General features: G+C 33.2%; 2 protein-coding genes and 1 long non-coding RNA gene across 3 annotated transcripts; 2 read left to right on the forward strand and 1 right to left on the reverse strand.

Annotated features, from left to right (window-relative positions):
* Window positions 1-1,686: 1,686 nt before the first annotated feature.
* LOC141483000 (uncharacterized) lies at window positions 1,687-6,376 on the forward strand. The gene is made up of 2 exons (XR_012465847.1): window positions 1,687-2,878; window positions 4,724-6,376. It is a non-coding gene; the product is annotated as an uncharacterized lncRNA (long non-coding RNA).
* Window positions 4,018-4,879, reverse strand: LOC141482999 (uncharacterized). Its single transcript, XM_074177089.1, has 2 exons — window positions 4,645-4,879; window positions 4,018-4,350 (listed from the first exon to the last, which is right to left on the reverse strand). The coding sequence occupies exons 1-2, from the start codon at window positions 4,877-4,879 to the stop codon at window positions 4,169-4,171; spliced, it is 417 nt and encodes a 138-aa protein (XP_074033190.1). The 3' UTR covers window positions 4,018-4,168.
* A 2,555-nt stretch (window positions 6,377-8,931) lies between the features above and the next one.
* On the forward strand, window positions 8,932-12,264 carry LOC111504523 (oligoribonuclease). Its single transcript, XM_023159090.2, has 3 exons — window positions 8,932-9,228; window positions 11,594-11,755; window positions 11,820-12,264. The coding sequence occupies exons 1-3, from the start codon at window positions 9,001-9,003 to the stop codon at window positions 12,165-12,167; spliced, it is 738 nt and encodes a 245-aa protein (XP_023014858.2). The 5' UTR covers window positions 8,932-9,000; the 3' UTR covers window positions 12,168-12,264.
* The last annotated feature ends 1,940 nt before the right edge of the window (window positions 12,265-14,204 follow it).

Consider the following 14,204-nt stretch of genomic DNA (forward strand, 5'->3'; position numbering starts at 1 on the left):
TATCCCTAGACATAAGGAAGGCATTCGACATAGTGGATCATAGACTTCTGTTGGACGTACTACAAATAGCTGGTGTGCATGGTATTCCTCTGATATGGTTCAGCGACTATCTGGTGGGACGTACTCAAAATGTGGTGCTTAATAATGCAGTTAGCCAAACAACTGATATAACTTGTAGAGTTCCTCAGGGGTCCATCCTGGGGCCATCACTTTTCTTGATTTACATAAACTCACTGTCATGTCTCGCCTTGAGTGGCCAACTTCAACTGTATGCAGATGACACCGCAATTGTTTATTCTGGCACAGACAAACTTCAAATAAAACATCAAATAGAGGAAGATCTCTCCCACATCGAAAAATGGTCAATTTATCACAAATCAAATTAACTCTTAATGCCAACAAGTCAAACTATATGATAATAACAAGTAGCAATCCATGGGATGATATAACAATTGAAATTGGAACAAGTCACCTGACCAGAACAACTTGTATCAAGTGTCTTGGCCTTTATATTGATGACAAGCTGAAGTGGGACAAACATATACAGCAAATTTGTAAAAAATAGCCCCTGCTATTGGTGTCTTGGAAAGAATCACAAAATTCACCACTATAAGCCAGAGAAAATCAATATATTACTCCCTTGTGCATAGCCATATCTCATACCTAACACTCATCTGGAGTTGTGCGACACAAAATCGAATAGATCAACTGAAAGTATTGCAAAACAAAGCTGTTAAGAGAGTATATAATCTTCCGTACCGATATCCAACAGCACAATTATATCTAACCAGACGAATCATGGACGTACACTCACTGTACATAATTCAAACCTGTACTTACATACATAGCACCCAGCTGAATAGTATCCATTCAAACATTCCCTTCACATCGAATCTACAAGTCCATAACTACAGTACCAGAAATAGGCAACAATTACGAACAACTGCTGTGAAGACTTCCGCTGGTCAGCAGAGAATTACACATCAAGGCGTCAAATTCTACAACCCAATTCCCGATTATCTAAAGACTCTTAGAGTGTTCTCTTTTAAAAAGAAATTGAAGAACTTGATATTTAGTGGTTATTTCCAGACATAGCATTAGTATTAATAGTATTAACGATCCCATGAGATTGATGCTGTTATATAGATTTATAGATTCTCATATTTAATTTCTTCTAATTGATTTATATATGTATCTTTTTTATGGCCTACATAGCTTACTTAAGCTCAAGGCCTTAACAATATGTACTATGTAGAATTTTGTACTCATATTTGTAGTTTACGCAATTTATGGAATAAATAAAATAAATAAATAAAGTGAGACAAGAAAGGGGTGGCAGCATTGCTTCGAGCAAGACCGCTGCCCCCCCCCCCCCCCAACGAAGCTTCGTTCAAATCTCAGAGTAACAAAAGACTGAGGGTCAATTTGATAGGAGGAGCCTGGACAAATGCGCCCGGGTGGGCGCAGAACTCATACAATATTAGGTTTTAGTTCTGTGCTATTCGAAGGGATTATTGTCGTAAGGTGGCCATGGAAACATCTAGGAAAAATAGAATTTTCGAAGTGACACTTCGAATTGAAATTTCTACAAAATATTATATTTGTTACTTTAAGAAATATTTTATTCTGTAGTGAAAGTATTTTGAAGTAACTTTACCGTGGCGGACGGTGCGAATTGCTCAGGGGCAGTGCTGCCGTTAAGGTACTATTGTACCGCATTCGGTACTATTCCATGATTTTGATACGAAGATACTACCCGGATCAATATGTAGACTATTCGGTACTATTTACTATAATCCCAATTTTTTACATTTTCACGTTGACTCCCATCGAGTACAGTAAAAAATAACAACAATATGTGTGGCAACAATGCAATTACGTGTTTCAAGTTCCAGATCAGCAAATACCGTACTTGTGTCAAAATTGCGAGCTATCATCATAACTCTGCATTATTTAATCCTGTGTTCTGTATTGTGCCTGTGAACTGTGGTTCTGTCATCTGTCAGTCAGTCAGCAGAACGGCAGTTTCAACTTCTAACCTCACACCTCACCTTGAGAAATTGGTTTTATTGTTTTGTCAAAATAAATAGGAATATGGACAGGTAAAAATGAATCGAATCTAGCTACTTGAAAACGTCTTTAGTATTGTTCATTCTATTGTGACAGAAACCTAATTAAAACAAAACACATTTGCAATCGTGAAAGAGCAATTGAAGAAGGAAAAAGACACCTTTTTATCAAATGTTCTGATTATGATCTTTCTCTTAAGGAACATTTCTTAGTTTCCAGCAAATTTTTTTCTCCATATATTTTCCGAATTTAAATGGATAACATGGGTTTGTTCTAACAAGAAATTTCGGATGGTTTGAAGCTAGTGTTATGGACTGGCCAACTGCGCATGTATGCCGTGAGACTGGTTTAAGATGTCTAAAAACCCTGGTGCATCTACTCATACCTGCAAAAGTTTGGGGTAAAATGAGGGATTTATGGCTAACTTGATTAGCAGAGATCAACGCCGTTTACGCCGTTTCAGATGGCGCAAGCAGTCATTACAGTAAACTGTAATCATAAGACCACACAGGGTGTATTTGTATTTATATTTAATTCCACATTCATTTTTCATACCTACTGTGCTTTTAGGATAACTTAAAAAGTGAGTTAATGAATTTTTTGTGTTTTAAGTGTTATTGACGAATTGTCAGTATTAAATTGAAAGATAAGTGTCCAAGTTCTGATAAATTATTAGTTGAAGTTTCAACCCAAGCAAAGTTTTGAAGAAATTTCGTGTAATTTCTTGATATTTCAACTCAAGAAATGTTGGCAGATATTATGTAGTTGACATTATTTGTTTATCGGAACGAATTCCGCAAAACAGGTGGTAAGTATAAAGATTATATACTTGAATACATGTTTTTAGTATGGTATTGGAATGGAAAAACTGATTAATTCACTAGATTACAAAGAAATATTCCCAGTGAATTCTTTGTCGAACTTTTCGATTACCTGTTAAGAGATCATTTTGATAAGCACCAACTTGTAACCGTTTTTTTTTAATTAATAATAAAAAAGTTTCCTCATTGATGCATAAAATTTGGAATAAGCGGTTTATATACGAAGAACAATGTAATGAGTAGAAACACAGCTGTTTTCTAATAGATATTCAACCAAAATACATCTACTCATAGTGACTATGGATGTATGTGTATCACACCTAGCAGTTCTACTCATGAATCAGGACATTGATTTTCGTATACATACACATTTCGTTAAGTACAGAAAATCACTCAAGAAAAATAGCACTACAGTCCCACCTTGAACTCGTCATGCAAGCCTTTGGGTTCTGCAAATAACTTGAGAGAAATTACAAGGCAAAATTTATTGATGTAGGATGGTCAATTACCTTCCGTTGATCATCAGATGTATTGAATAACTTCTTTGGTTCAGAAATAATGTGAACTATTTATTGTTTGTAAAAGTATATTAAAGTTTATAAGATTTCTGTATTTATAATTATTGAAATTTACAGTTTCAGCATGAATTGAATAAAGTTTAATTCAAATATCTTCCATTATTATTATTTTAATTTGATTTCATTGAGTCATATTTTTTGCTATGATTGCATGTGCAGGTCATCACTGATAAACCAATTTGACACTTGACCCCCATGCCAATTAAAATTTTGAAAAAAGTTGAAGTGCCTCCCCCAGCCATCTATCGAGCAATCACAGTGTTTTTTTTTTCAAAAAATAGTATCGGTAATAGCCCCCAAACGTTTTTTTCATGTTTCTACGTCAAACCGTTCAAAAGTTAAGTTAGTTTTTTATCAGTCTGAGGTGAAATTGTATTTAATATCCTTACCAGTGGTAAATTAACTTCCAGTTTCCTTGTGATGGGATTTCTTTTATATTCAGGTTCCCACGAAAAGTAAAATACCGTAATGTTCAGAGAACACCAGGTTGAATTTCTGCAGACTGCATGAAAGTAGTTTAGCGTCTTTTAGAATACAAATACAAAATGTCTTCTGATATACTTTAATTGCTTACTACAACCTTTTACATTGAGTGTGTAAAAGAGTTCTTTTTTTCAAACAATGTGATCATCAATTATGATGGTAGTTTTTTGAAAATATTCAATCAAATTTTAAAAAAACATACAGCTGATGAGAGTATCACATCTCAACAGATATTTTCAGATTTTTCGAAATTTGACTCACAGAAAATTGTATTTTTTTTTTATTTTTATTTTCGAGGGCTCTTTCATCATGCTTTTTAGCACAGCAGATATTCAATCTAGAGATCAAATATGCCCTCAGTGCCTCTCTTGACAATTCTTCCTTGTGGTGTTCACAACCTACAATATTTTTGGGAGAAAAATTTGACAATTTGATTAAAATTACTGGAAAGCAATTTCTTTTAAGTTCCCTCTCAAAAACATCTGATATTATTGTGGCTTCAACATCGTGAAGAAAGCTATTAATTTTTTGTGATGGTTATGTTGAAAATCCTCTGCTCTTGTTTCTTATGAGGGAATTGAATATTTCATTTCCCTTCTCCAATATCGAATCCACACATTCTCCACATTTGGTGTTGCCTTTAATTTTTTTTGCAACATATTCACAGAAATAAGCAAAAGCTTCATGAATACCTGAGAAGTCCTCTTCAATTTCGGAGATAGTTTCTTCTATTTCAATATAGAATATAAATTTTTGCTGTTTTTCTTTCAGATCTCCAATATGAAGAAGGGATTTCATCATTTCTCCTCCACTAACATTACTTTCCCTGGGCGGTTTTATCAGAGAATAGAGGGACATTAAGCGGAATATTTGTCCAACTTGAATTGACTCGGGATGAGTATTGCATCCACCTGCAGCTCTCATCATCCCAAAAATGCTGAAAATGATATCAACAAAGTTGATTGGAATTGTTATGGATATGTGAACATTATCATCTCCAAATGATCATGGTTCAATCTGGATGTCATCAAGTATTTGAAACCAAAATAGGGTTAGGAATATTCTCTAGTTGAATACTGCTAGAATTTGCCAATGGATGTTTTGTGACAGAGTGTGAATCAGGTAGAATACTACAGGATGGACTAGGAAAAAGTTTAGTGGAAGTTCAGGAGCGGTTTCACTGAGAAATAAAAAATATCAAAATACCTATTTTTATTATAAAAATGACTATCACGTCAATTTCACAATAGAACTTGTCTAAAATCTAAATTTTTCATGATGATCTTCTACCACATAGTAACGGCTATATATCCATCAATTTACTTGTCTAAAACATGTTTTACCTTTAGATCAATAAATGTTATTTAATTAAATTAATAAAACTATATAAATAATCACACAATCCTTATCAGATATTTGGCAGAAGCTTTATCAAATATTCTTTGAAAAAACTGATCACAGAACTAAATATAGGAATTCAAGTATTTCAGTTGTTCATGTTTCAAACGGAGTTTTTTCCACTGGATAATCCAACTGCAAACTGAAAAATAAAACCAGTTATAAAAAAATTAAAATCAATCTTTGAATCTGGGAAAATTTCAGCATCCTTCATCAACAATTTTCAATAGCTCATGTAGTATGATTTCATGACTGACTTCAATGTTTTGGTTGGTTTTCGGGTTTTGCTGTTGTCTTCTTTGGTAAACTCCAAACGTTTCAAGTGCAACTACAACAGTCAGCTGCGTTGACGAAGTACTCCTCATAAGATATTCATTGAAACTAATTTCAGTATCAACTTTATTCTCTAAGATTACTTCATCAACGCAACTGAATATGATTGTCTCAGTTGCAGTCAAATATTTTTACTGAAAATGATCAGGGCAAAGCCAGGAAACTAACTATTACGAAATTAGACAGGATGGGTTTATACATTCAGTTCGATTTTAGAAATATTTCATGCTGATTTCAGAATCGAAGTTACACTAAATCATTATTTTATCTATTCAAAATTATATCTGGTTTTATTGATTGTCCAGAAATTCTCTCACTTATAACTTCCAACGTTTCACGGAGGTCCATTAGACAAATAAAGCTATTTATTACACCATATCACTTAACTAACTACGGGTATCATTCTCCATCTCCAACATCTAAAATGTTGAGACTTGAAAATAACTACTCTGATAAAATCAATTTCTTCTGTGATGATGAAAATATTTTTAAGAATCTCACTCTTTGCTCATGCAAATGTTTTTCATTACTTTAATTTTGTCCTTCATTAAACACACATAAATGTGTCTATAATAATTATAGTAGTAGTAGTATAAGTGGTTACAGCACAAGCTTTCTTTGTTATATAATTTATTGTAAACAGAACTGAATAAATTGAGATCCCTGTAAATAAACATGGACAAAAAACTAAAATGGTATTTGTTAAAATTGGTTTTTCTGTAAACCAGCTGTCGTTCTCCTACGAACAGCAGCCCTCAGAAGTCGAAACTTGTGCGAACGAAATCTTACCTTTCAACGTGCGATTCTAAGCTAAATATAACCCTTTGTTCGATAACAACTTTTTCATTAATTTTTTTTTAAATTCCTACTGGCATTTAATTATAACCGTCTCACAAGAAGATTCTAAAAGATACACCTTTTTTTCATTATGTTCTCAGAAGAGGCTGTTTATAATAATGACAACGTATTTATTATTTCCATGTGTAAGCAGTAAGCTTACACAGATATTGACAAATATGAAATATCAGGAAATAGAGGGTAAAGTTAATGAAGTTAATTTTCTGTGAATCAGGCATTTATAGAAAATGTTCTTCAACTTTACCCCTTTCTTCCACTATCACCTTTTATTTATAGAATGATATTAGCACATATTAGCCCGTATTGAATAATGATGTATTTTTATGAAAGGTATCAAGGGAAAATATGGTGTAAAATATTGAACAAAACAGCAGTTGCGATCATTGAAATGAAAAATAATATGAAATGTTATAACTAAACTCCACACATTTGGACAATTTGTGACATATCCCTTTTTCAACACGATTCAATTAAATAATGGTTACATAAATATCTCTTCTCATATTACGTTATCAATAACTTTCTTTAAAGTCCGTTATGAGCCTTATATGAAATTTGTAAAAGGACATTGATATGCTTGAGTTGAACTGAAAACAACAACAATCTTTTATCTTCAAGAGAAATGAATGGCATAGAGTGTTTGTTTCCAACTGCGAACTTCTCAGGGTTACCGTTAGAGAACAGCCGGTTGAAAAGAACCTTTTTTTGTAGATAGGTGAAACTAGAAGAGGTTATTTATCATTTCATATATGAATAATTTGATATTTATCATTTCGATAACACCAAGTGTTCTCTCTTGATTTGTATGTGATCAAATTTGCTTTTGATACCTTATTCAACGGATACTTTCCAACTACAGAAATTATTAGTAAACGTTCTGGAAATGGTGCACGTTTTCTTGAAATTCGTACAATTAAGTACTTCTCTATAAGTGCACCTTGAAAAAATATACAAATCTTTGATAGGATTTATAGGTAGTGCTGTAGAAACTGAATACTCACATGCATGATGGTTTGGCACCCTTCAATAGTTTTTTCTCACCAATGAAATGGATGGGAAAATGCTTTGAGCAAATAAAAGCACCATCAGGCAGATATTTCCTAACAGCATCCATCCAGTTTCCTCTTGTTTTCATCCTATAAATTACAGATTTTGATCAGGTACAATGCACAAATAAAACCATTCAAATCACCAATTGAGAACAAGTAAAGTTAAAAGAGGATACTGTTTGGTTGCTTGGAATTCTATATGCTAACAACTACTACGAGTATATATTTAAGAGAGCATTAGGTTTCTCATCATACATGAGTAGTCTTTTAACCACCCAATAAATTTTTTTTATACAAGTCCACAGTACAACAACACCCTTGAGTTCTACAATAATTTTCCACAAGATTTCAAAAATATACATTCTGTTAGGCTTGGGGAACTATTTGTTTGACATGGAGCCCTACTCAGTCAGTGATTTTCGAACTTAATCTATGATTTATTAATTGTTGATATAGATTTAATTTTTTATTAGTTTTAAATTTTACGCTGATATTAATATCATGATATTTTAAATGGATGTTGAATTTCATGTAACTGTAAACTTACTTACTTCTCATAATAATTCTGTAGAAATGCAATAAATCTCTCTGCATACTGTAATATTCATCTGTAGGTATCTATGATTCTATGAGTAGACTTTTCTTGCAACTAGGTATTAAGTTGTATTTAAAAAATTTAAAAAAAAGCATAAGTGGTGAATGTTTATTTTCAATTTGATATTATGATTAAGAAAGTAATGATACTCTAGTAGCAGAAGGTGGATTTGAAAGGGTGAAGGATTATTCAAAATATGAAGTTGGTTTTTGGTGTAGGCTGATACAAACTTAGTTTATCCATGGTGGATTGACAGTAATTATAAAATGTTTCATTTACCTTTGGCACTGAATACAGATGATTACTCGAATTTTTACACTGTCCACACAAAATACAGAATTGTCCCATTTTACAAAAAGTATCCTTATACACTATATAAAACTATTCCTTATTACTACTGAAAAATGTAACCAAACTAAAATAACTGAGAACTAACGAACGAAAACTATAATAAAAAATGCGAACAATGTAAAGATTGGGATGACAAAAAATATCAATTTCAAAATACCAAAAGTTGAAAATTCTTTTTGACAATGACAGATAATAATTAATTTGACTGACTCAGCGGGGACTCGAACAATTCAGAATAGCGCCATCTTGGGAAAACTCTCGTAAGTGTTGTTAAAAGCAACAGGTGGTTCCTTCAAAAAGTTCAAAACAAAATCTAAGCGTTACCAACACCAGGGTTTCTAGGAATCTTAGACGAGACTGAGTTCTGATATTGTTTGCCAATAATTCAAAGAAGAAGAGGCAAGGCAACTACGTTTTTAGTTTTTTTGGCACCAGTGTACACCATTGGTAATGGTTGTAAAATAATGAAATATGAATTTTCGAAAAGCATGGTTAAAATCTTTATTGCTCCGTTACTTCGTACAGTTAACAACGCTAGAACTTCTTTCAAGAAATATAACTATGTTGATAAGCTGACATCTTTTATGGCTGAATCTGTGAAATCACCAGCTATGGCAAATTCATTAAATTTGAATACATTGGCTGCTTCAAAGGGTACTGAAGTAAATAGGATAGTATGGATAGATATGGAGGTAATTTAAAGTATTTAATAAAGTAAATAATAGTCATTATCTTAATTTATTCTTTGTATTCACTAGTCATATTCACTTGCTAATAATATAAACTTTCATATTCTAAATACCTAGTAGCCACTTGCAGGTTGAATTCATATTATCAATAACTGCCTGGTGCCTGGTCCATGAAAAAAATAGTCATCTATTACTTGACTTTTTACCTAAGTGTCCATTGAAATGTTAGTGTACATTGAAATTTAGGGTTGATATGTGCAATATTTCTATGTCGCAACTATTAATAAGTCATAAGCAGTTGGATCATGAATTTTCAGTGACATTTTTGCACTACCAGAGATGATATAATATGGGCAGTTTTGTTCTGAGTGTTTTATTGAGCATAATTTGTGCTGGAGATATTTGAAATTGTTTGAGGGGTATATCTCGGTATTCCATTACATAAATTTCTGTACATAGTTCGTTAGCCTTCCTCAACATGTTTCGTGCAATTTGGACGGCTCTTTCTGCTAACCCATTTGATTGTGGGTATATTAAGGAACTTGTTAATTTTATATTGTTTCCTTTGGCAAATAAATGAAACTGATAACTATTGAACAACATATTATCTGATACCAGCTCTTCTGGTACACCGTTTCTAGCAAATATTTCTTTCAATTGGGTTATTACACACAACTCAGTTTTACCATTTAATTCCTTGATTTCCAACCAGTCAAAGAAGTAATCTATTACTACTAAATAATTCACACCTCCAAATTCCAATATATCAGTTGCAACTTTCTTCCAAGCTCTATTAAGAACTTTGTGTGAAATGAGTGTTTCTTTTCTATTTTATTTCGAAATATGTTACAAATTTTACATGAATCTGAATGAACAAAAGCTACAATTCGATCAGCACGTTTTCTAGTGGAACTGAAGGGGGCAGCATGCTGTTTTCCTTTTGTACATGCTGAACATGAATTGCTTAATTTCTTATCATAACTTGTACCAGTTGCACATCCCTTTTTGAGTTTTTTCATGGCTTCTTCATTCAGATAGCCAAGTCTGCGGTGCCACAAATCCAGGATGTTTTCGTTTTTAGGATATGTTGAAGGAGGAGTCTATTTAAAGAAACCGACACCAGTCGACATCAGATTAGAAATACAGACGTTTTTCGTTCTACTACAAGATGAACTGTAATTGAATTTCAAGAAGAAATAGTAGATAGATTTATTTTGTGCATAGCTCAAAATAAAACATTTGTTGAACATCTGCAGCAAATTTAAGCTTTTTGAAATTATTTCATTTCATTTTCTTATTCAAGCATTGGATAAAAAGGTCGTTATTGCTTTGATTAATTTTTAATATTTAAAATGATATGTCAAATCATCGCAAATTTAATAACTCAATTAAAATCCTTATTTATTTTCAACTTTAGGTACACAGGAACAACAAACTAGACTAGATTTTCTCAGGCAGGAATGAGGTTTTCATAAATATTATTTACTTGAAAAAAAACTGTGGCTTTCCGTGTTTTTTGTTTTTTCGTCAACCAGCTGTCGGCTCCCTCCTATGTCTTTCCTAGGGGGAGGGCGAAGAAATTTGAACGAGCAACGCCCCCCTCCCCCTACTAACGAAAACTCTCAGAGGTCGAAACTTGCAAGCTGAGGATTACCGAGGTCTTACCTTTTATCGTGCGATTCTTAGCATATATAACTTAACGTGCGTTTTCACAACGATGTGTTCCACGATCATGATTATTTATTTCATATAAAAATTACATACATAAAACTTTAATTCAAATTCAATTATTTCCTGATGCCACTTTGATTTATATACATAGTAGGACATTCATTGAAAGATATTGAAAATGTACAGAGAGATAAATTTGGAAAAATAGTTGATTGAAACTCAACCCCACTAGATAAAAAATCGTGATTAGAATAGGTCAGTGCAGATCAAAGTATATTCATTAAAAATAAAAATTTGAATGAGTGTTGAAGAACACTGCTCTAGTTTATTTTGCATTAAAAATTAATGACAGTCAAAGAATACTTCCAAGTGAATTATTTTGGATCTTCAAATGAATCATCTGGCATTTTTCATTAGAAAATATTTCAGTAGTAATACTGTTATATTTGAAATTTGTATATCAAATATAAGAATGAATGACTTCACAACACTCATTTTATCTAACAGTATAATTGAAATTTCCTGACATAACTGGCAATTAGTACAACACATGCCATCAAGCAACTGAGTTACCTTCCTATTTTATATACTTTTAAAACTTGGTATATTTTTGTATTGGGCATTTTTGAGTCATAACATTATTATTGCCATAATGCATTATGATTTCACTCACCTATTTTGATTGAAATACTTTCAGATGACTGGTTTAGATTTAGATCGAGACAAAATTATGGAGGTAGCAAGCCTCATAACTGATTCTCATCTCAATATTATTGCTGAGGGTCCTGAAATCGTTATACATCAACCAGAAGATGTACTGAATAATATGAATGAGTGGTGTTTAAAACAACATGGAAAAGTATAAGTTAATACAAATTCATTTAATTTGTTCAAAAGTTTCAACTTTTTTCTTTCCTTTTTAGACTGGACTCACAGAGTCATGTCTGAAGTCTACTACAACTCTGGAGCAAGCTGAAAAGTTAGTGCTGCAATTTCTCACTCAACATGTAAATGAAAAAATTTCACCTCTGGCTGGAAACAGCGTTTATATGGACAGGATGTTTTTAATGAAGTATATGCCAAGAGTTCATGACTATTTGCATTATAGAATAATCGATGTTTCTGCTGTGAAGGAGATGTGCAGGCGATGGAATCCTAAACTCTACAGTCTTGTTCCTAAAAAGGAATACTCTCACAGGGCCCTAATGGATATTAGAGAAAGTGTGGAAGAATTGAAGTTTTACAAGGATAATTTTTTCAAGATAAACTGACCAACTCTATTTTTATCTATTGAAGTCATCTATAAAATGTTTAGGGCTGATGAAGATTCTTACATTATACAATAGAAATAGAAAGAAACATGTTTTAGTTACTTTACTTTATAATAACTTGCCTTTCAAATGAATGTTCATTGATTTATTAATGGAAAAACCTAAGTTCCATTGACATATCAACAGCAAATATCACAAAAAGAGAAACATTGTCAGTTATTAACAAAAGATTTAAATGATAAATATGGGGGTTTTGAGAGTTTACTTTGTTGGAAAAACATCAATTTTATCAGAGTATTTTATAATCTGAGCATACATTTAATAGGTGAATATCCATTGTTTGTTAAATAGAATGTGGCCATATACATGGATAAATAAGAGTTGACAGCAATAACTTTGACAGTCGAAGTGACTGCAATTCTACTAAGCAACACTTTTTTACAAGATTTTTTTTGTGGGATGAAAAATCAGCATTGAATTCTGAGGTTTTTTTAGTAGAAATCACATTCACTGGGAAACTGTTTTAGTAGCTAAACACTTCCCAATTAAATATGAATGATGCTGAATTAGATCAGATGCACCTACAGGATTGTTGATAACAATACTGCTGCAGAAATCCGTTTAAGTTATCAAGAATAATATACTGACAGATATAATCAAGAGACACGCCTATGTGGGGGGGATGCCGACAGCGCAGCCACTGTGTCTGCCAAAAGGGTCATGTAGGCTCTAATAGAATCCGGGACGGCGAATTCGTATATAGAGGACCTAATAGAAAACCGGTGGCGTTTGGGCCGGACGGTATCCTGGATGGAAAGCCCTCTCTTTCGCTTAGTCCGGGAGGAGAAACGGAGCTTGGGTCCTTTGAATGTATTCAATGAGTGAGACCATGCTAGCCCGACACACTATTGGCCTGTCAGCACCGACCCTATCAAACAGCGGTACCCACCGCAAAACCTCCGATTGCAGGAATTTGTCAACACCCAACTGGAGCAGATGTTGGAAATATCTCCAGTTTTCGACCTCAAACCTCAAATTTATATGTATATATATATATATATATATATATATATATATATATATATATATATATATATATATATTTCACAGGAGGCGAAAAATCACGAGCCTTTTCAGGAAAATCTGACGGATAAACATGTGACAGCAGAAGGGTGAAAGAGTAACAATTCAACCTCGGAAAAACAAAGTCCCAACAGTTACTACCACAAATCACTTACTCTAAGTAGTTTGTGGTTACTACTCATCACAAGTTACTAGGTACTCAGATGAAAATCATATTTTGTTTGTGATGAAATTTAACATTCTCTTCTCTGCATAAACTGAAATTTTTAGGTCAAATTTAATCAGAAGTGTAGAATTCATCCTTCTGTAAATTTTTAAAATAATTGACAAAATAGTATAAATACTTTTTTTTTCGTTATTGTCCAAGTCATATTGGTCAGGGAAGCTATGGATTATACTGTAGATGACCCCTCCCGATATAGAAGGCCCCGACACTATGTCGAATGAGGCCCCTATGTCCTCCGTTGAAAAATGAACAATTTTTTTTCATCCAACCCACCCCAGTCAGGTAGGGGTACACCGTGAAGGGCGGTACTGCTGTCTGCGATCATACCATCAACATTCACAATCAGTTATGATTGGCAAACATCAGTCCAAAGGGTAAGGGAGCCAGACTCCAACCTGTTTGAAATTAAGACGACGTGCAGGTGGCCAAGTCATTGGTGTATAGAGACTATTATTACGAAACATGTCGTGTACCAATCTCAACAATTTCAAGCATTCCTCACTTATTCTGTGGCCGTTCTCTATGGCATATTGAATAAAACATGTAGATACTCTTCAAAATTTCTGTCTTTAATTTACCACAGGAAGAAAATATTACAGTATTTCCTGTTGGGAGTTTGAATGCCATGTTAGGGGGGTTAATCCTGATATTCTTCAGTTCACTTCGGTAGCGCGTTGAATAAAAAGCTATACCACATGGCAGCTAGTTGTTCGGGAACCGTGCAGCGT

The sequence above is a fragment of the Leptinotarsa decemlineata genome, unplaced genomic scaffold (genome assembly GCF_025532065.1).
Source record: "Leptinotarsa decemlineata unplaced genomic scaffold, Ldec_3_MD MMD2_tig00002159_RagTag_RagTag, whole genome shotgun sequence".
In the NCBI taxonomy this organism is placed as follows: Eukaryota; Metazoa; Arthropoda; class Insecta; order Coleoptera; family Chrysomelidae; genus Leptinotarsa; species Leptinotarsa decemlineata.

Bases quoted from the DNA above. Each gene is read 5' to 3' on its own strand.
- LOC141482999 (XM_074177089.1), bottom strand. From the start codon at position 4,879: ATGATGAGAGCTGCAGGTGGATGCAATACTCATCCCGAGTCAATTCAA. The intron at 4,351-4,644 runs GTATTCATGAAG...AAAATATTGTAG, and splicing joins AATTGAAGAGGACTTCTCAG to GTTGTGAACACCACAAGGAA.
- LOC111504523 (XM_023159090.2), top strand. From the start codon at position 9,001: ATGAAATATGAATTTTCGAAAAGCATGGTTAAAATCTTTATTGCTCCG. The intron at 9,229-11,593 runs GTAATTTAAAGT...AAATACTTTCAG, and splicing joins TAGTATGGATAGATATGGAG to ATGACTGGTTTAGATTTAGA. The intron at 11,756-11,819 runs GTATAAGTTAAT...TTTCCTTTTTAG, and splicing joins GTTTAAAACAACATGGAAAA to ACTGGACTCACAGAGTCATG.